The sequence below is a fragment of the Scyliorhinus torazame genome, chromosome 17 (assembly GCF_047496885.1).
Source record: "Scyliorhinus torazame isolate Kashiwa2021f chromosome 17, sScyTor2.1, whole genome shotgun sequence".
Classification (NCBI taxonomy): Eukaryota; Metazoa; Chordata; class Chondrichthyes; order Carcharhiniformes; family Scyliorhinidae; genus Scyliorhinus; species Scyliorhinus torazame.
This window is the reverse complement of record NC_092723.1, coordinates 35,385,733-35,408,661: the sequence shown is the minus strand read 5'-3', so window position 1 is coordinate 35,408,661 and position 22,929 is coordinate 35,385,733. Positions and strand designations below refer to the sequence as shown.

The 22,929-nt window shown below is 47.5% G+C and overlaps 1 protein-coding gene across 2 annotated transcripts in view; it reads left to right on the top strand.

Moving 5' to 3' along the window:
• The window catches only part of LOC140393827 (copine-8-like), an 873,667-nt gene that overhangs the window by 181,062 nt on the left and 669,676 nt on the right, over positions 1 to 22,929 (top strand). For both annotated transcript variants that reach the window (XM_072480322.1, XM_072480321.1), the window contains exons 4-5: positions 354 to 457; positions 21,335 to 21,374. In XM_072480322.1, coding sequence (XP_072336423.1) covers positions 354 to 457; positions 21,335 to 21,374 — 144 coding nt within the window. The remainder of the gene's footprint in view (positions 1 to 353; positions 458 to 21,334; positions 21,375 to 22,929) is intronic.

Here is a 22,929-nt window from a genome sequence, read left to right as displayed (position 1 = left end):
TTCCAGTGTCATTCAACTTGAGGATTTCTGCATGAAATATGTCCAATGTGACATTTTGTCATTTCCCAACAGCAATAGTCTCATGGTTTCTCTGTGTGAGATTGCTGGGTAGTCTATGCTCAAAGGAATTTTGGGCTGTGCTATGAAGAACTGGATCAAAACTGTCAAACCCCAATTTTATGAGGACTGTCACAGTCAGCAGGCAATCTGAAATGAATTTGAATCCTGGTCTGAGTTGAACGGCAGTGTTGTACCCATTGAACCACCCAGTTTCCATATTCATTTTCTCTACTACTTTTGCAATATGTCTCACAAGGGCCTGGTAGCTAACATAGTCTCTACTTTATTTGCAGTTTGGAAGAACAGAAGTAATCAACAATTCCTTAAACCCAGACTTTGTACGGAAATTCATTCTGGACTACTTCTTTGAAGAGCGGCAAAATCTCCGATTTGATTTGTAAGTTTGTCCTCCACTGCTATTGCATCAATATTTTTCTTGAGCTCATAAGAGGGAGTATGGGTGAAGTAATGAATGTAAAATCAAAGCAGTAATTATCATTCAAATGTTTATGTTTTAACTTGCATGTACAATTCTGTGTTTTGCGTTCAGTTAATTGAATTCATGAAATTCACTTAATTCTACAAAAGAAGTATAGTTTGACATTTCTGGAATAAAGCACAGTTCAGATTTGAGTTATTTTCAAACATTGGATCATTTTTCATTTATAAACTCGTAATTGTGTTGCATTCAAAGGAATTGAATTCTATTTGATATGCAATATCATTAAAATGAAATGCATTGAGCAAGTTCCATAGAATAGTTGGCATGGTTTCTTGTTCACCAGTCATAGAGTGGGGAAGGAAAATTATGCTGGGAACTGGAAATGGGCTGATTGTGAAGGTCTAATTAGGAAATACAAAGTGCCAGAAATATGTAGCAAGAAAGAAAGCCATGGCAAGAGAGCGATGCAATGAAAGAAAATGATCACTTTTTCGTTGCCCACTTTTGTCATTGTAAGGGTGGGGAACACAAGTCTTCATGTATGCAAGAGTGATCATAACATGAGTTCCACATTCAGTTTGAGGGTGAGAAATGTAGTCTCTCAAACTTAAAGCAGTTACAAAGATATGAGGACAGTTGGGGAAAAAATTGCTAAATCCTGGTCTGTTTCATTGTTCTTTTTTAATGCCTGTCCTGTTGGCAGGTTTTAAAATCACAGGTTTTTGGTCTTGAACTGCCCCCCCTCCCCCCTGCTGCAAGCTGCGATGCGGGCTGATCCGGCAGATCCCTTGGGTTCAGTGGCACAGCCTGTGATGTCATGCTGATGGACCTGGCAAGCATTTAAGGAGATATTTCATTAAAACAATCACTAGAAAAAAAGTATTAGGAAAACTTACGGGACTGAAGTCCCCTGGACCGAATGACCTGCAACTTTTGGGTCTTAAAATAAGTGATTGCGGATATAGTGCATGCATTGATTGTAATCTTCCAAAATTCCTTGTAATCTTCCAAAATTCCTTAGATTTTGGAAAGTCGCAGCAGATGGGAAAACTACAAATGTAACAACTCTACTTGAGAAATGATGGAGGCAGAAAGCAGTAAACTAATGGTCAGTTTGCCGAATGTCCTTCATAGGGAAAATTCTTGAAATCATTATTAAGGCAGGACATTTAGAAAATTATAACATAACTAGGCAGAGTCAATATGTTTCATGAAAAGGAAATTGAGTTTGACAAATTATTGGAATTTTGAGGGGGGCGAGTGGATGAAGAGGAACCAGTAGATATAGTGGGCGCTATTCTCCGCTCCCGCGCCGGTTGGGAGAATCGCCTGGGTCGCCAAGTTTTCCCGCGACGCCGGTCCGACGCCCTCCTGCGATTCTCCCAAGCGGCGAGAACGGCCCCGTCGAGTTCCGCGCGGCGCAGGCCGGAGAATCGCCCGAGACACCCAAAATGGCGAATCTCTGGCACCCCTGCTATTCTCGGGCCCAGATGGGCCGAGCGGCCAGCCCAAAACGGCGGGTTACCCCCGGCGCCGTCCACACCTGGTCGCTGCCAGCAGGAACAGCGCAGGAATGCTGGGGGGGGTAGCCTGGGGGAGGGGGGAGGGGGGATCCTGCACCGGGGGGGGGCTGAAATGGGGTGTGGCCCGCGATCGGTGCCCAATGATCGTCGGGCCATCCTCTCTGAAGGAGGACCTCCTTTCTTCCGCAGCCCCGCAAGATCCGTCTGACATCTTCTTGCGGGACGGGTGACGCCAGTTATGCGGCGCCAGCCGCGTCATGTATGCGGCGCCGCATTTACGCGGAACCAAGGCCTGGCACGCGTAAATGACGCGGCGCCGCTCCTAGCCCATTATTGGGCCCTGAATCGGTCAGGATAGGGGCCGTTTCGCGCCGTCGTGAACCTCGACGGCGTTCACGACGGCGCGAACACTCTGCCTCCATTTCGGAGAATCCCGCCCAGTGTATTTGTATTTCCAAATTACATTAAAAAAAGGTACTACATAAAGGGTTACTGCACAAGACTAAATCTCATGGTGTTGGGGGGGGGGGGGGGGGGGGGGGATCACAATTTGGCATAGATGGAGGATTGGTTAGCTAGCAGGAAATGCAAAGTCATTTTTAATTTAGCAAACTGTAATTAGTGAAGTATCACAGAAATCAGTGTTGGGTCTTCAACTATTTACCATCTATATTTACCTTCTTATATTACTGACTTTAATGAAGGAGCTGACTGTATTGCAGCCAAATTTGCTGCTGATACAAAAGATGGTAGGAAAGCAAGTTGTTAGGAGGCTACAGAGTCTTCAAAGGTACATTGATGAGGAGGCAAAACATTGGCAGATGGAGTATAATGTTGGAAAATGTGAGGTTGTCTACTCTGGTAGGAAGAATCAAAAAGCAGAATATTATTATTTATTTAAATTCTGCAGTAGAGTATTCTTGCACATGAATCACAAAAAGTTAGCATGCAGGTTCAGCGAATAATTAGGAAATCAAATGGAATGTAGACCTTGATTGCAAGGGGGATGGAGAATAAATGCATATAAAAGTTTATATAAAACTCTTGCTGCAACTGTACAGAGCATTTGTAAGACCACATCTGAAGCATTATGTGCAGATTTGGTGTCCATATTAAAGAGGAATATGCTTATACGAATCAGAGAAGGTCCACTCGGTTGACTCTTGGGATGAAGAGGTTGTCGGATGATGATGATTTGAGCAGGTTGGGCCGATATTCATTAGACTTTAGAAGAACGTTAGTGATCTTATTTAAACACATAAGATCTTATTTAAACGTCTAAGATTCAGAGGGGGTTTGACAGGCTAGATGGGAGGATATGTCCCCTTGTGGAGAGCACTATAACTTAGGGGCACAATTTAAAAATAAAGGGAGCGCACCCATTTTCTCGTGCGGCACGCCTTCGCCTGCAGCTGGATTCTCCCACGTTGTCAGGAAATCCGCAGGCGTGAGTGCGCTGACAGTGAAACAGAGGATCCCGCCGATGGAGAATCCAGCCCAGGGTCTCCCATTTAAAACTGAGATAAGGAAGAACTATTTCTCTCAGAGGGTTGATAGTCTTTGGAATGCTCTTCCCCAGAGAGGAACGGAGGCTGGTTCATTGAATATTTTCCAGCTGAGTTCAGTAGATTATTTTCGATCTACAAAGGCGTCGAAGGTCAGGGGTGCAGGCAGAAGAGTGGAGCTAAAGCCACATCAGATCAGCTGTGATCTTACTGAATGGTGAATCAGGCTTAATGGCCTCCTCCTGCCCCTGTTTCTTATGTTTTATGTTCAACATATGTACTTACTGCTCAGTTGATTATCCTGTCTGTATCAACCCCGCTTTCATACTTAGACCTTTCTGCGGACTCAATGCATCCATTTGATGACATGACTGAAGATTCCAGCCGGGTTAATTTACTTCAATTTTGTTAAAAGTAATTCTGAAGCCAACATATGTGATAAGCAGTTAACCTCGATTTACACGCAAGCTGGCTCATTTTTGTTAATGTTGGCAAATGGAGGAAATGTGTAGAATTGACAAAGCATTGCATCTATTTGAATTCTACTATTTTGCAATCCATGCACTAGATCACTTGGTATTGCTCCTTCATTCCCCACCTTTCTGCTGTCGAACCTTTCTCCTTCAGACATGATGAAGACAGTCTGTAAACAAAATGAATGTCAGTGAGGCGGCCAACTTCAACAGTCAGCGAATCAATATTCAGCAGTAGGAGCAAAGGTGGCTTGTATATTCTTAACTCAATTTTCCTGGTCTTGTAAAGCTCACCGCTACCCTGGACACTAGAGCACTCTGGGCACTATGCTGAGTGAAAGGGTCAATCTTTAATGTGTAAAAACGCATTAAACCTGAAAGAATCTTTGATACTAAATCAATTCACTTAGCACAATATATTGTCTACCATAAGTGGGTTGACAAAGTACATGTGGAGGCCATATTTTCTGAAGTGGATTATCCCCTGTATAGAGTTGAGTGATGGCATTAATAGTACATTTCTTTTAAGTAACACACAACCTTTTGACCTCAAAATTCTTGAAAGGTTGTTGCATTGTGGGAAATATGGTGGGACAGGGGTTCAGACTAAAGGTGCCAGATTTGACTACTTTGGAACATTACAGTATTATTTGCAGCTTTCCAATAGCAATGAACCAATTGCCATCCTCTTGCCCTTAATTTCAGGCAGAATAATTTCTGGCAAGCTACACATACTGGAATCATACTGTTAGGGGAAATTGAAGCAGAGCTGATGGTATACCTGATAACTTTCTCTTCTTCTTCTTTCTTGGCATTTGGGCATCACTGCCCAGGCCAATACTTGTTGCCCATTCCTAATTGCCCTTGAACTGAATGGCTTGCTAGTTAAGGGTCTTGTTGCTAGATTTCCTTCCCTGAAAGACTGCAGTGAGCCAGATGGATCTTCACAAAAATGAATGATAGTTGACGGTCCGGGTTACTGAGGCTAGCTTTATATTGTAGATCTATTCAGTAAATCCAAATCCCCCCAGCTGCTGCCGTTACAGGATTTCACCCCATGTTCCCAGAGCATGCTGGACGTCTGGAATACTAGCCCAGTGACATTTCAGCTCTGCCGCCATCTCTCCCAATGATGTAATTCAATCAGTCCCATCCCCCCTCCTACTGTGAGCATGATGAAGGTGAGAGTTGGGAGAAGTGGGTGTGGTGTCATTTAAGAATTCGCACCAGATCCCCACTCCCGGATCAAAATCCCACCAGCAGTTTTTTTTTCCAAGTGGCTGCATTCATAGATACTGGGCGGGATTCTTCACTCCCACGCCGAATTGGCCGCGCCGTCGTGAACGCCATCGAGGTTCACGACGACGCGGAACGGCCCCACTCCCGACCGATTCAGGCCCTGACAATGGGCCAGTATCGGGGCCGTGTCATCTACCCGCGCCAGGCCTTGTCGCCCGCGTAAAAGCGGCACCGCATAGATGACGCGGCCGGCGCCGCATAACGGACGTCATCCGCGCATGCGTGGGTTGGCTGGCGCCAACCCACGCATGCGTGGTTGCCGTCCTGTCCAAATCCGCCCCGCAAGAAGATGGGGGACGGATCTTGCGGGGCCGTGGAAGGAAGCAGGTCCTCCTTCAGAGAGGACGGCCCGACGATCGGTGGCCACCGATCGCGGGCCACCCCACATTGCAGGTGAAGCCCGGTGCAGGATCCCCCCTCGCCCCCCCACAGGCTGCCCCCCCAGCGTTCACGCACCGCCCACGACTGCAGCAACCAGGTGTGGACGGCGCCGGGGGGAACCCGCCGTTTTGGCCTGGCCGCTCGGCCCATCTGGGCCTCAGAATCGCGGGGGTGCCGGAGAATTGGCTTTTTTGGTGTCTCCGGCGATTCTCCGGCCTGCGGCCCGCGAAACTCGACCGGGCCGTTCCCGCTGCTTGGGAGAATCGCGGGAGGGCGTCGGACCGGCGACCCCGGAAATTTTGGCGGCCCAGGCGATTCTCCCAACTGGCGTGGGAGTGGAGAATCGCGACCACTGTGCTTTGACATGTACAACTGTCACTTCATTCACTGCCACCCCTCTCCCCATCGCGTTGTCTTGTATTTCTGAAACTATCTACTTGTAGACCAAAAGGAAGTGCCATCCTGATACACAAAACGACATGCATGACAGGCAGGGAAATAAATAACACCTTTTACAACCATGCTCCTATCCAGAGAGTGCATTTTTAAAATCATTTTTTGTCACATAATAATAGGCATTGTATAATTCCGACTTTATAGAGTTCATTTATAATTTCTCATTTTCTAATTAATTGCATCATCTGTCATCACTGTATTAAAATTGGAATGGCACAAATTGTCTCATAAGGGAGAGCAATTTAACTCGCTGCCTTTTGTTTAACAACTGACAAATGGGCATGTCGGAATTGGAATTGATGAGGTCTTCACCCACCCCCCCGCCCATTGCCGTCCAAGGTCTGCCCGACGCTGTTTTTGAAGTAAGCCTGTAAATGGGCAAACCGCTTGTTTGTCTGAAACTGGGCGCAGGGTTCCAATAGTGTGATGGAAATCTGAAGTAAGTGCAGCACATTTGCCAGGAGCATTTTAACCCAGCCATTGCTTTTGCATCGGAATTCCAGGTTTCCCAACCTATTATGCAGAGCAGGCACAATGACTGCCTGTGTGAGTTGATTTCAACTCCATTATTTAAAGAAGCTTTGCAAAGATGATAATTGACGGATTCTGCAGTTGGGAGGCAGAATGAATTCACTTTAATGATGCCTTCCTGGATATGTTACTGAGGACTTTAAGGACTGATACACCATCAATAACAACGAGTGATGAACATAACTGAGGCTTTAATACACTAAACAGCAAGCCTCCTGCCTCTGGACCCGAACTGGGTCGGAGGTGGAGACTTGCCACCTTTATACATAACCCAAGGGGAGGAGCCACAGGTGGAGCCAGCCTGGACAAGCCCAGGCATGCACAATACAATACAATACATATAATGCAATAACGTGGTTTACCACATTCACCTCCTGTTTAAAAAAAGAGTCCGGCGGGGGTGAAGTAGTCTTAAAGGTCAAGTCTGTCGGGGGCCTTGATCTTCCGCCGTGATCACCTCAGTCCCGGCTGTGGTGTGGGCGGCGGCGTCGAGACCTGCGCATCCGGGAGCGTGCTGTCTTCTTCTTCTTCACCCAAATGTTGAGTCGGCGAAGGGGGGAGGGGGGTCGGTGTATGGGCGGAGATGGTGGCGCTTGTCGCTGGTGAGCCTGTGGGTGTCAGCTCATGAGGGAGGTGGGCAGGGGTGGGGGAAGACGGTGTAGGGTGGGGCGTGGTGGTGATGGTCGCCAGGGAACCTGCAGGTGCCAAATCCCGAAGGGAGACCGTGACCTACCGCCCGTCCTGGTGTGCCACGCAGGCATATTGGGGGTTTGCATGGAGGAGCAGGACCTTCTCGACAAGGCGGTCGGTTTTCTGGCTCCTCGCATGCTTCCGGAGAAGAACGGGCCCTGGGACTGCCAGCCAGGACGGGAGCAAGACCCCGGAGGTGGACTTCCTGGGGAAGGCAAACATACGTTCATGAGGAGTCTCGTTAGTGGCTGTACATAGGAGCGACCGGATGGAGTGGAGCGCATCGAGGAGGACCTCCTGCCAGCGGGAGACTGGGAGACTTTTCGAGCGTAGGGCCAGAAGGACGGCCTTCCAGACCGTTACGTTCTCCCTCTCCACCTGTCTGTTTCCCCGGGGTTTATAGCTGGTCGTCCTGCTGGAGGCAATGCCTTTGTTGAGCAGGAACTGACGCAACTCGTCGCTCACTTTGGATGTAGGCAGGAAACCCGAACAGGGTGAAAAGACTGTGCAGGGCCTTGATGACGGTCGCAGAGGTCATGTCAGAGCAGGGGATGGCGAAGAGAATCTTGAGTACTCGTCAACGATGTTGAGGAAGTACACGTTACGGTCAGTGGGGGGGGAGGGGCCCTCTGAAGTCCATGCTGAGGCGCTCAAAGGGGAGGGAGGCCTTTACCAGATGTGCTCTGTCTGGCCGATAGAAGTGCGGTTTGCACTCCGCGCCGACCTTGCAGTCCCTTGTCACGGACCTGACCTCCTCGATGGAGTAAGGCAGGTTGAGAGCTTTGATGAAGTGGAAAAAACGGGTGACCCCCGGATGACAGAGGTCGTTGTGGAGGGCCCGGAGTCGGTCTACCTGTGCGCTGGCGCATGTACCTGGGCATCTGGGGGCTCATTGAGCTTCCCAGGTCGATACAAGATATTGTAATTATAAGTGGAGAGCTCGATCCTCCACCATAGAATCTTGTGTGTTATTGAACATGAAGGCTACCGACCGTTGGTCAGTGCGAAGAGTGAATCACCTCCCGGCCAGGTAATACCTCCAATGTCTCACAGCTTCTACGATGGCTTGGGCTTCCTTTTCGACGGAGGAGTGTCGGATTTCGGAGGCATGGAGGGTACGGGGGAAGAAAGCCACGGGCCTGCCCGCCTGGTTGAGTGTGGCGGCCAGAGCAATGTCCGACGCATCGCTCTCCACCTGGAATGGGATGGACTCGTCCATAGTGTGCATTGCGGCTTTGGCAATGTCTGCCTTGATGCGATTGAAGGCCAATGGGCCTCAGCCGTCAGGGGAAAAATGGTGGATTGGATCAGTGGACAGGCCTTGTCCGCATAGTTGGGGACCCACTGGGCATAGTACGAGAAGAACCCCAGGCATCTCTTCAGGGCCTTGGGGCAGTGGGGAAGTGGGAGTTCCAGGAGGGGGCGCATGCGGTCGGGGTCGGGCCCTAGGACTCCGTGTTCCATGACATAGCGAGGATGGCGAGGTGGGTTGTGCAGAAGATGCATTTCTCTCTATTATAGGTTAGGTTCAGGAGTTTAGTGGTGTGGAGGAAGCGCCGGAGGTTCTCGTCATGGTCCTGCTGGTCATGGCCGCAGATGGTGACGTTGTCTAGGTTCGGGAAAGTGGCCCGCAGCCCTTACTGGTCAACCATTCAGTCCATTTCCCTTTGGAAGACTGAGACCCCATTGGTGATGCCGAAGGAGACCCTGAGGAAGTTGTAGCGGCGGCCGTCTGCCTCGAAGGCAGTGTATTAGCGGTCCTCCGTGCGGATAGGGATCTGGCGGTACGCGGACTTCAAGTCGACTGTAGAGAAGACTCGATACTGCGCAATCTGATTGACCATGTCAGATATGCAGGGGAGGGGGTACACATCGCGCTGCGTGTACTGGTTAATGGTCTGGCTGTAATCGATGACCATCCGGTGCTTCCCCCAGTCTTGACGACCACCACTTCGGCTCTCCAGGGGCTGTTACTAGCCTCATTGATCCCCTCTTGCAAGAGTCGCTGGATCTCCGACCTGATGAAGGCCCTGTCCTGGGCACTGTAGCGTCTGCTTCTGGTAGCGACGGGCTTAAAGTCCGGGGTGAAGTTTGCGAAGAGGGAGGGTGGGGCGACCTTAAGGGTCGCGAGGCTACAGATGGTGAGGAGGGGCAGAAGTCCATCGAACTTTAAGGTAAGTCTCTGGAGATGGCACTGGAAGTCGAGCCCCAGTAATAGGGCAGCGCAGAGATGGGGGAGGACATAGAGCCTAAAGGTAGTGTACTCTACGCCTTGTACAGTAAGGGTCGTGACACAGTACCCCCGGATTTCGACTGCATGGGATCCGGAAGCCAGGGAGATTTTCTGGGTCGCGGATAGGAAGGGGAGGGAGCAGCGCCTTACCGTATCTGGATGTATGAAGCTGTCTGTGCTCCCGGAGTCGAAAAGGCAGGCCGTCTCGTGCCCGTTGATCTGAACGGTCATTGTGGACTTTGCGAGGTGGTGCGGCCGGGGCAGGTCGAGTGTGACGGAGGCGAATGTCGGAAGGTGGTCGTTAGGCCGGTCAGAGGTAGCGGCGACCAGCGTACGGGTGGGTGAGCTGGGCTGCTGGGAGACTGCGGAGTGGTCCCATGAGTCGCGCGTGACATCTGCGATGGCATCCAAGATGGCAGCCCCCGTGGGTCGCACGTGTCGGACGAAATTAAAGATGGCGGCGCCCATGGGTCGCACATGGCGGGTGGCGTGGCAGGTGGGGGCAGCCCCGACAGGCAGCAGGCAGCGTTGCTGGGCCTAGAAGATTTAGGGGGGGATCGGGCCTGGCAGGCTTTTGCGAAGTGGCCCTTCTTCCCACAGCCATTACAAGTTGTGTTCCGTGCCGGGCAGCATTGTCTGGGGTGATTACCCTGGCCGCAGAAGTAGCACCTCGGGTCGGTTGATGGCTGCACCCACGAGGTCCACGAGGGTGCCGCGCGGTCGGAGGTGTAGGCCCCCATGTTCTGGGAGGCCACCTCCAGCGAGTTGGAGAGTTGTACTGTCTCTGGGAGGCCGAGTGTCCCCCCTTCTCGTAATCGCTGGCGGATATAGTTAGAGTTCATGCCCGCGACATAAGCATCCCTGATCAGCATCGCCGCATGCTGGGTAGCCGATATCGCCCGACGGTCGCAGTTCTGGCAGACAATGCGCAGGGCACGCAGGAATTCTGCGAGTGATTCCCCAGGGCGTTGCCATCTTGTGGCAAGGAGGTGCCTAGCATATTCCTGGTTAACAGGTTTCACGTATTGTCCTTTTAGCAGCGTTACTGCTTCCGTGTACGATGGGGTGTCCCTAATGAGGAGAATGACTCTTGGGCTCACCTGTGCATGAAGGACCTGCTTCTTCTGGAGGTCTGTGAGGTCTTCGTTGAAGGATGCGAGGTATGCCTTGAAGCAGCTTAGCCAGTGTTCAAACTTTTCTGTAGCGTTGGCTGCCTGTGGGTCCAGCTCCAAACGAACAGGCTTGAGTGATGAGTTCATCTTTAGGAGTTTAGTGTATTAAATTGATGTGCCATCAATAACACATGACGAGTGATGAACGTAACTGAGGCTTTAATACACTAAACAGCAAGCCTCCTGCTTCTGGACCCGAACTGGTTCGGAGGCGGAGACTTGCCACCTTTATTCAGAAGCCCGAGGGGAGGAGCCACAGGTGGAGCTAGGCATGCACAAGCATGCACAATACAATACAATACATATAATGCAATAACATGGTTTACCACAAGGACCTTACAAAAAGATATGTCTCCCTACTGATGGGAGTAAGAAACTTATGTGTCTGGAGATATTTGAGAAGGTCAGCAGCAGGGAAGTAATGCCATACTGCTGAATTCACTGCCAAGCACAGTTTAATGGCATAGCCAGGAAGGTGAATTTGGGTGGCTCATTCAATGATATCCCGAAGTGTGCATTACACCAACTCCTCACTCTGCCTTCTCGAGCCTACTTCAGTACATCGCTCCCCACCACAGCTTACTTTTACAGGTACACCATCACTTTCTGCCTGTACACATCCTTGCAGCCCCAGCTGTTAATCCTTCATTGATATTCCCCGCATCTTAATGCAATGTCATTCCTCTCCTTCACTCGTACCCTCAAAACATGCTATCCACCCATCCGTTCAATACACTCTGCTCTTTTCGCTCAGATGTCACTTGTTCCTCCTCACAAGAGAAGATGGATACAATACCAGTGACAGGCTGGGAACTGGAATTGATCCTCCAGTAATATCGTAACTGACAGCTGAAGGGGAGTTGGTAATGGACGTTGTTTAGCCTCTTTATTATTGAATAAGGTTTACTAGACTAATACCTGGAATGGGTGGATTGTCTTAAGAGGAAAGGGTGGACAGGCAAGGTTTGTATCCATCGGAGTTTAGAAGATTAAGAGGTGACTTAATTGAAACATAGAGGGCTGGATTCTCCATTGCTGAGGCTAAGTGCCGATGCTAACGGAGGATCTATGGTGTTTCACGACGGGAAAATTGGTGCGAAATCCTCACCGATTCCGCTACTGGTGAGGGGTAAGTACTGGCGCCATGTGAAACACCTGCGAAATGCACGGAAAATGGTTGAAGAATCGCCGGGTCCCATGCTGCACATGCGCAGGGCTGACAAGCTGCAGCCATGAACTCCTACACCCCCCACACACGCACTGAACCGCCTGCCCACCCATCCTGACCTCACGGTCCACCTTCCGGCCAGCCCCCACCATTCCCCAGCCCTGGCATAAGTCCCCCGGCCAGCAGCACAGATCTCGGCCGAGTGTGGTGACACTGGATACTGTCCGCACGCCAGGCTCCCCACCGCTGGGACCACATGTGGCCCGTGCCATCGGGACCTCGGCCTATCGGAGGCGGAGAATCACGGGTGGGCTGGCTGATGACATGCCAACGGTGTTGCGACTATACGCGGCGCGCATCCCGATGACGCTGATTTGGAGTGTCAAACCGGTGCCTGCCCAAATTCCGTCATCAGGAACCATTCTCCACCCGATCGCCATTCCCGATTTCGGCATCAGGCTATGGAGAATCCTGCCCATAATATTTTGTGGGGTCTTGACAGTCTGTTTCCTCTTGAATCCTGAATCTTGAATTATGGTTTAAAAATAGAGATGAGGTGAAGATTTTTTTTAGGCGGCACGGTGGCGCAGTGGTTAGCACTGCTACCTCAGAGCTCCAGCGACCCGGATTCAAATCCGGCCTCGGCTGACTGTGTGGAGTTTGCACTCTCCCCCGGTATCTATGTCGGTTTCCTCCGGGTGCTCCGGTTTCCTCCCACAGTCTAAAGATGTGCAGGTTAGGCGGATTGGCCATACTAAATTGCTCCTTGGTGTCCCAAGATGTGTAGGTTAGGTGGGGTTGTGTTGATAGGGCGGGGGAATAGGCCCAGGTAGGGTGTTCTTTCAGAGGATTGGGTGCAGACTTGATGGGCAGAATGGGTTAGGTGGCGGGGCTGACAAGTGCAGCCATGCGCTCCTCCGCCCCCCACACACAGGGTCGCGCTGGAAAAGCTGGAGCGGCTGTGCTGAACCGCGTGAAGGTTAGGTGGGGTTATTAGCTTACAGGGATAGGGTGGAGGCGTGGGCTTAAGTGGGGTGCTCTTTCCAAGGGCCAGTGCAGACTTGATGGGCCGAATGGCCTCCTTTTGCACTGTAAATTCTATCATTCTATGACATGGATAGATTCTTGGTAAGCAAGTGGGGTAGGCAGGATGCAGATTTGAGATTGCTATCAGATCAGCCATAATCCTTTTGAATGGTGGAGCAGGCTTGAGGGGCTAAATGTTCTGACCGGGACCTCCATGTTACCTGGTGACAGAACTAAATATCTCACGGCCACATGGTATACAACATTCACTCAGATTGACTTGATGTTCATGTGCATAATGATCATTTAACATTCTTAGCATGACGATTTTAAATTCATGACTTTAATCTCCCACAGGCCAATCAAGTGCCTCAGGCAAGGTGGTGCAAGAAGATGATGACGCCTCTTCAGAGTTGGTCACTCCCTCGTGAGGGTTCACCCTCGCTGGGCTCATGCTGACCTGCATCAGCTTTGCTCCTTACACTTCAGTGGGATCAGGAAGGAAGATAGTTGGGTTGCATCTGGTGATTCACATATTACAAAGTGTGTTATAATAAATGGAGAGGCAGGGGCAGCAGTGGAGAGTCTGAATCGGAGACTGCAGGATGCTCCAAGCTCCGCTGAGCTGGGTGAATATACTGTACTTCAAGGTGCTGTTGATCAAGAGGATTCTTCTGGAGCAGTAGTACAGAGTGTGCCATGTGCTGGCAGACATTCCAGCCACACTGTGAACACTTGCAGAGAGAGTGGAGGAATCTCGAGCATTACTGACATGACATAAGAGGCATTTGGAATGATGTTTGTGTCCATGGAAGGAGTGGCCGCCTGCATGGAGTATCAAGCACAAGCAAATGCGCATTCAGGCCCCCAACAATGGCTTTCATACGATGAATACCACTTCAGATAGGATTGATGAAGCCCTAACGTGGCCATTCATTGCCACACTGATCTGCAGCAAAGTGGCCCCCACCCATCCCTGCTCATTACGAGCATAGAATTGAGGATCAGGTGGATGTTGGTGAACGGGGGTTTGCAATTGGGAATGTTGCCCAAAGCGTGCCAATTCTCACCCATTGCCCCTTCCCTCCAACCTTAACCCTTCACCCTGCCACTACGTCCTGTGCTGTCGATGGCCAAGTCTGCCCAGGTGCAGGTGCCACTGGCATATTCTTTGGTGAGGCCCTCATGGACTCCAAAGCCCAGAGGATGTTGGCGCGAAGCATCTGAACAGTCAAATCCAGCGTGATGAGCTCTCTGCCTCTGCTGCAGTCATGAGGGTTGCAAAATTAAGAAACTCTCAGTGAAAGAGTTCAGACCTGTAATTACACAGGTGCAACTGGATGCGCTAAAAATTGTTGGGTTATCAAGTTTCTGGGCCTTTTTGAGACACATTAATATTTTTTGCTTTCAAGACTGCATTGTGTTGGAGTGGTGGGTTGGGATGGGGGTGGTGGTGGAGGAGGAGGAGAGAGGTGGAGGGGAAGAAAGGGGTTTTAGTACGTAGCTGACAATTGAGAACCTACATGAATCTCGCAATAATGAGGGCACCCTGTTGTGTTCTGTGTTATGACCATGGTAAATGATGTACACAGAACATCTAGTTGTTTAACTAGAAAGATGATTTATTAACAAACACATGGAAAGATAACTAACAAACTATAATACAGATGACGGCTACTAAATTAATTCACTGAATTTTCCTGGAGCCACTATTTGTGCGAGCATCCTCTTGTACGACTTACTACCAATTGGCGGGTGTCTTGAGTCACATGATAGATTTCTATCGCCACCAGCTGGTTGGAGATTGCATCGCTAGCTATATATAGAACTGTGCATTGGCATATCACCACATTCCCCTTCCTCTGGAACTGTTAACATTTACATACAAATGTAACTGTGTTGTACAAAACATGATCTGCATCCTAATTTTTAAACATGTCATATGTACAAATGCAATTGTGCTTTACACAACATGATATGCCTGATAATTTTAAACGTGTCCCTTGTGCGCAGCTTATTGGACATTCACAACGACATCCCATTGGTCTTCTGAACCTTGATCCACTACTCAAGTCGCTTTATCTTTCGGAAGACCGGTTTACTGGTTGGTCTTTTTTGTATCACCAACGTGTTTAGCCTTTTGACGCGATGTGTCCTGAAGACCGGTTTTCTTGCTGGTCTTCTCTGCGTCACCAACTGTTTCAATTTTTTTACGCGATGCTTCCGACTTCATCTCCGTGTGCTTTCTCACCTGTCAGCCGCATTGCCGATGCCGCGTGTGTCAATGTCGCGGATGCTGCCTGGTCGACCCATTGTGTCCTCAACTCTTTTCTTCCCTTTCCTTCTCCTGGGAATGATCCTCTGACTGTGCCTCCTTTTCTTTTTGACTTTAGTGGCACCCTTCTTGCTGCTGGACTCTGCCATGGGTCTAGTTGCTTGTGGTGCTTTTGTCATAGTAACTGGTTTTGCATCATCTGCTGTGCATGGTGCCTCTGGCTCTTCTGCCACCATGGCGCATTTTGAAGCCTGAGCTGGATCAAGGTCCACTTGATAGTACAGTAGGTCGTCCTCCTACTGGCTGCAATTGACTGACATGAGTCCTTGAGCCTTCTGAGACACTTGTCTTCTGACATGTTAAGGAAGCTCATCCTTTGCCTGCACACCCTACATTCAGAGTATCTCCTCCTGCAAGTTGCAGCTCTCTACTTACCTTCTCCAGTAGAATGGCAGGCTTGTGAGAAGCAAGTTGTTGCTGGTTGTGTTCCTGCTGTTGTTGTTCTTCTGCCACTTTTCCTGCTGTTATTTCATCTGAGGACCAGAGTAAACCAGCATAAGCAGCACCATGCTGCTGTGATAGATCCTGGCTCCAAAGATCAGGTCTACCAAACTCCAAATCAACAGAAGCAACCTCAGTACTTATTGGACTATTTGCCTGTTATTGCTTCAACGCCCTTAATTGCCTTTTTGAGCTTGTGTTGCTTTCATTGGTGAGTTTCAGGAACCCGGGGCCCAATGCACTCACAGTCAAATCCCTAAACCCAGGTTAACATTGTTAATAACGTATTGAAACGTTATAACTGTCCCACAGGGACTGCTTGCAAAAAGCTAACTGCGCAACAGTCCAATATAGACGTTGGCGAGTTGGACCAACTTGCCATCAATTTTTTCATTTTCAACCCTTGCACCAGCTCAAAGTAAGATGTACCCAAGCATGTATTATCAATGCAGAATGTGGATTGCATTTATTTATTTGCTATGGTTTTAATTACGTTTTTTAATTGACTGAGGTCGCTGCTTGCTTATATAAATGGAATCAATTTATAAAACACCTCGGGAAAAGAAGCAAATGTATTTATTTGCGTTTATTTTAATAAGCGTGGAATGTGGAAAATATTGATGTGGAGGCGAACAGAAGCTTGCCAATGAATTTAAAACTGTTAAAAGACTGAGAGGATTTGACGATGCCAACAATGTTGTGCAGATTATGAATACCATCAGAACCCCAGAATTTTCTCACAGCCTTGTCGTCACCGTCTGTTTTTATTCTTATATTTAACTAATACTTAAAATAGAAATTGTGAAAGCTGTACCCTACATTTGTTTTTGTTTTTTGCCATTGTTCTGTATACCCAGTCAGCTAGCATGACGTCTACGTCCAAATAGATCAAGTGTTCCCAGATACTAACTAGTTTGGGCTTGCAATTCTAATTAAAATAAATGGAACTCTGATAGGATGTAGACTTCGCAAGATCTGGACTTGAAATAAAGAGGGGTATGGTCCTCTGTTGGGGTAGGAATTATGAAACTGTTTTTTAAAAGATACCATTAGAATATTTCATTCTCAGTTTGAAATCAATAATTTAAACAGAGTTATTTTATTCCAGGTATTTCCTTTTTTATGTGGTAATCCTCGTAATTAAATTTCCTGTAGGCTTGACTTCAAATTTCACTGTAGGACTTGAGCACATAATGTAGGCTGACAATGAACTGAAGTGCTAAGGAAATGCTGCACGTTTGTGGAATATGTTTTTGGATAAGACCTTCTACTGAGGCACTGCCTGGTGAGATCCAATGGTGCTGTTTCAAAAAAAAACACAGCAGGAAGTTCTGCCTCAATTAAATGCCACCAACACAGATTAACTAAACGCTTAGCTCATTGCTGCTTTTGATACCTTGCTCTTAGCACATCGAGTTTTGTATTTGCCAAAGAAAAAGTGACAAACAACAGTGACAGCAATTCAAAAAGTATTTCACTCGCTGTGAAGCACTTTCAAATGTTCAAAGGTTGGCAAACTCACAATACAAAGGAATGTTTGTTGTACATTTTTCTCACTTCCTTATTAGTTAAGTGATTTCTCCTTTAAGTCCGTGTATTTTGTTTTCTAATTTAATTTCTCTATGTCATAGCACAGCACACCTTTCCCCCTCAATTTAAGTATTTTTCTTGATCGTATTCACAAGTGTACTTTTCTGAAATGCAACAAGTTCTACATCCTGAACCTATGTTTAGACTCCAATAAGAGGGCTGTGAACTTTGAGCTGATGAGTATTCATATCTTCCAAGGGATGTCATCGAGATTGTTTGCATAAAACTGCAATTCCATTCGCAACTCGGTGTCTTAGAATGCATCAGCCATCTTCAGCCACCAGCACAAGTTGAGGAGCTTGTGCCCTCCTCAACACCTGAACTTGAGGCCGACCTCTTCTCTTCCCTACTCCTGAGATTATGGGCAAGAAATTGGCTCAGCTTTATTCGCATGTGCATGTAGTGAATACCCGCCTGAGAGCAGAGCAAGCAGACCATGATGTAAACTAATTTGTTGCCAGCCCTGCCATTTTCCAGCTCAGTGATTCAGCTGAAACCCTCTCTTAAGCTTGCATAACTTGATATCAATCAAGCAGCAGCATGGACCTCTACCCAGTATTATTTAAAGGGACCATCAACTCCTTAGTCAGTTCCCACAGTGGTGCCTCAGTGATTCTGGTAAGCTGTTGGATCACAGGTTGTTGGACGGCTGTGAGATGCTTCAAGCCCATTTGAACACTAGTATGGTGGCAGCTGTCTGAACTCGCATGTCATTAAGCTGACCTTGCATGACTTCAGTCTGAGCTTCCACGGCACCTCTCAAGCATTTGGTGGAAACTGCTTGTGCTGCAAAGGAAACTGAGACACGGCCACCAGGCACTGGCTCATGGTTGGGTATGTTGGTGGAATTGGCCAACAATATCATGCTGGACAATCTTTGTGTACAGCCCTATGCCACGTTAGTGCTGACCACCCACCTGCTCCTTGACATTGATTAGCAACTATTTGGCAGCCCTCCAAGGGCACCAAGCATTTTTTTTAGTGTATACCCATCAGCCTGCTTCACTGAGCCACCTCACTGAGTTCCTCAACTGAGTCTGCTACAGCAGAGCCCATGTGTAACCTCATTCTCTGGAACTGCACCCATGCATGTGCAATGAACTTGTGCCTGGGTTCTCACCACGTGCAGATCTGACCTCTTAACGTGTGCACAGTGTCAGTATCTGAGGTGATAGTTTTGACTGCATAATCATGTGATGGTGTGTCTTAATCACACTCTTCCTGAACTTCCTCCACTATCTAGCCCGATTCAACTGTTCTGGTCTCTGAATGGCAAAGACAGAAGAATAAGATTTTGGGGAGTGGAGGGTAGGAGGTGAAAGGTTCATACTTACATCATGAACAACTTGTACGTCGTAAGTGATTGTGGGGTGTGAAGGATAGGATATGTGGATACTATCAATTTCAGCCCTGCCACTAGCCTCTGCCTCAGCAATGGCACTTCAGATAATGCCCAGCAATGTCTCCCACATGGGGGTTAGAGCGAGTGCACCTCTTCCCCAGCCCACCCCCAGTTCCTAATGCCTTGCACTGTGCACAACCATCTCCCATTAGGGGGAGGAAAGTGTGTCAATGAATTTTGTGAAATATGTTTTGAATATCATGTTTGAAAAGCTAAGAGTGTGTGCAAGGTATGAGATGTGGATATGAGGCTTGCAAAATATTGCTAAGTGTGTGAAGGGGAGGTGAAATATTTGAATGCTTGGCGTGAGTTTTGATTGACAGACAGTGATGGGTGTGTGGTTATTTGAACAGTGGCTGAAGACGAGTACTGTTTGTACAATATTACATTTGAAGATGCATTCGCTCACCTTGACCACTAGGGTGAGATTGTTGAAATTGAGGCACTGCATCCAGGTCCTGAGGCCTTGGACCCCTGGCATTGATTTCCACAGACATCTGCTTCCATTGCTTTCTGAGTATGTGTCTAGAGGTCCCTGCTAGTCTTCTGCAGATACAAGATGATACTCCCTATTTCTGTATCCTCCAACAAGACCTCCAGTGCAAGGTCAGAAAACCTGGGTACCCATCGTCAACCATCCTTCTATCTTTTCTAGATGAGATTCAACTCAGTCATGAGTCCAAAGATTTGCAGGTTAGTTGGATTGGCCATGCTAAATTGCCTCTTGTGTCCAAAGATGTGTAGGGATTGGATGGGGGAATGGGCCTGGATAGGGTAGGGCGCTCTTTTGGAGGATCTGTGCAGAGTTGATGGACTGAATGGCATCCTCTTACACTGTAGGGATTCTAGGACTTCCAACCCTTGCCCAAGACACAATGCACATTCCTATTTAAGCAGTGCAGGATAGCTTTAAGTAGTTTGATATTGGGCTCCATGCAGGTGCAGGCAGTCAATCACTGGCACTGTTGCAGGAAAGATCATTCAGATAAGTAGGTTGGATGTAGATACCATGCTCTCTGTATTACATCAAACAGGGGTGAGTGAATCATACATTATGATCCCTATTTGCCTTTGGTGTTTTGTTTTGCTTTCCAAATCAGCCTACCCTTCCAACGCCCAGAAATATTAAGAAACGTTAACATGAATCTTCTGCTGCAGATCATTCTTTGACCTTTTTGGGTTGTCCTGCTTCCTGTATCAGTATTACATTTCAGGCACAATTTCAGAAAACTCACAGTGCATCCTATCATGGGCAAAAAAGATGGAATTTTGCTTTCACAAATCTCTTTTTACAAGAAACCTGATAACAGCATTCATTACCACTAAACAAGGAGCTGAAATATTAACAATTAAATGTTGCTTCTACTAGTTCGTACATGTGAGTGTAATGTCACTAACATAAATGCTTAAGAATGAAATACAATGGGGCCAAATCTTCCGCTCTTCGGATTAGAGACTCGAAGTACCACTGAGGGTATATATTAATCATAATCTTTCTTACTGTCACAAGTAGGCTGACATTGACACCACAATGAAGTTACTGTGAAAAGCCCCGAGTCGCCACGTTCCGGCGCCCGTTAGGGTACACAGAGGGAGAATTCAGAATGTCCAAAGAACCTAACAGCACGTCTTTCGGGACTTGTGGGAGGAAACCAGAGCACCCGGAGGAAACACACGCAGACACGGGGAGAACGTGCATTCTCCACACAGACAGTGACCCAAGCCAGGAATCGAACTTGGGATCGTGGAGCTGTGAAGCAATAGTGCTACCCACTGTACTACCGTGCTGCTGGGACCCTGTGGCAATCCTGACATGCAACCCTACATGGGAATTGCGTACAACGTTTAAACTCCTGATGGGCAGTTTCCTCAGGAGCCTCTGCGAGTAGGTGTCACCCAGGATATGTTCTATAGATTAAAACCTAGTCTAACACTTGGATAACTACACAAGTGATCCCCAACGTGACCCAACTGGCCTCTGATCGCTCTGATCAGACCTGAATGCATCCTCTCAAGCTCCCCGATCCAGCTACCAATCAACAACCCAATTACTGGCCTGACCCAACTATGTCATGACCCGACTTGACTACCCCCCTCACCTCTCTATCCACTTGCCTATCTTGCCCACCCATTCCCTCACCCACCCGTTCCCTAATATTAAGACTGGAACTTTAAACTTGCTGTTCAACTGCTAGTGCCATAAAAAGGGGACATGGCCTGTCGCCTCCATTCCCCAGGGTATATTTCACTGCACATTTCTGTGAAAGCCGGGGTCGGGATACTCCGGAAGAAATACACAGCAGTTTCAAGTCGGGGGAATTTTGGAGAACAGCGACAATTCAACCATCATTGCCATTGCTCTGAGAATCCGGGCTTATGAAATTATTTCAGCTTTTGTTTTTGACATAGATAGATTTGGTTATTGGAGCAATCTTGTAATTATTGATTATTTTCAGTTTGTGCCTGGGTCTCCATAATACAAAGTCATAAGAAATCTCTTTAAAACTCCATTTTGGGGAAGCGGGGAATTCTATTTATTTTCATTTATGACCTAAGTTGATAACATTTTCTGCAAAGGTAATGGTTTTTGTTACTATTTCTTTCTAGGTATGATGTTGATTCGAAAAGCCCAGATTTATCAAAACATGTAAGTATTTTTCTTTCCAGTTTTGCATGATGTTCTATTGTTTGATTTCTATTTGTATTCAGTGATTTAATTTGCTCTGATCCTCACTTCGCCACAGCTTCAGAGAATAGTTGTGTAGTCCATGTCATGGTATGTGTTTATCTAGCATAAGGACACTTATGATCGGTTACATAAATATGGGTTATATTTCTTTTGAATTTGAATGGTTGAGGGGGGTCACTGAAAGCAAGCATGCAGGCTCAGCAAGCAGATGGGAAGGCAAATGATATGTTGGCCTTCATTGCAAGAGGATTGGAGTACAAGAGCAAGGATGTCTTACTGAAGCAGTACAGGGCCTTGGTAAGACCACACTTAGAGAACTGTGTGCAGTTTTGGTCTCCATAGCTAAGAAGGGTGTTAGGAAAACAAAGGTAATTTTGAGGGATTTATATTTGTATTGGTAAACATTAGAAATAAGGTTTAGCATTAAGTGGGTTTAATTTAATGTTCCTGTGTCTGGAAGGGTAAAACTGTACTTAAATCCATGCAGGACAAAGGTGTTTGTATGTGTGGGGGTTGGTTAGTTCCAACTATGTTTCTACTGTGCTTAGGGAGGGCTATGGTGTGAAAAATAAATAAAATGTATAAGCATGTGGGCGTTGCTTAGCAACAGGAGTTCTTAGTTTCAACTGAAAGCCAGAGCAGTTGGAGACAGGTCACTGGTGGATAGGACAAGGGTGTTGCAAAATTGAAGGTTTGCTAAAGTACAATTTACAGTCCAGATAACCAGGAAATTGGTACAAAAAGAATGTTTAATACAACTGAAGTTAAGAGAACTAAGCCCAAGGTATTGTTGAGATGAATTCAAGGAAGAGAAAACAAAGTGTAATAAGTTAAAGAGACAATTGCAGTAACTAGAAGAGGAGGGTAAAACATTTGAATTGGGACGGCATGTGGCGCAGTGGTTAGCACTGGGACTGCAGCGCTGAGGACCCGGGTTCGAATCCCGACCCTGCGTCACTGTCCATGTGGAGTTTGCAAATTCTCCCCATATCTGCATGGGTTTCACCCCCACAACCCAAAGATGTGCAGCTCAGGTGGATTAGCCACGCTAAATTGCCCCTTAATTGGAAAAAAAAATAATTGGGCACTCTAAATTTAAAAAAAAATAATGTCCTGGGATCAAGAGATTAAGCAATTATGAGCAGTATGCAAAGCAGTCAAGACCAAGAAATCCAAAAGGGGTTGGTGCAAAACCCTGGGCTGGAATGGAAGCTCTGTTTGAAATTGTCATTTGTAAAACTTGGACTGGATTTCCGAATGTAAACTGCCAAGAGAAAGCATTATTAAGAAATATGATTCCTTTGGGAATGGAGTTTGGAAACTCTCATGTGACAATCATCTGGGGGATTCTGAGGAAAAAACCACATGCACTAACTTACAGGTTTAGAGGGGAGTGTCCTCCTTTGTGCATAAAAGGACTTTTTGTGTTAATGAGACCGTTGTAGTTTAAGATGTACTTTGTAATCCATGTTAATCTTTAAATCCAGGGACTTTAAAATGTGGGGAGGGGGGG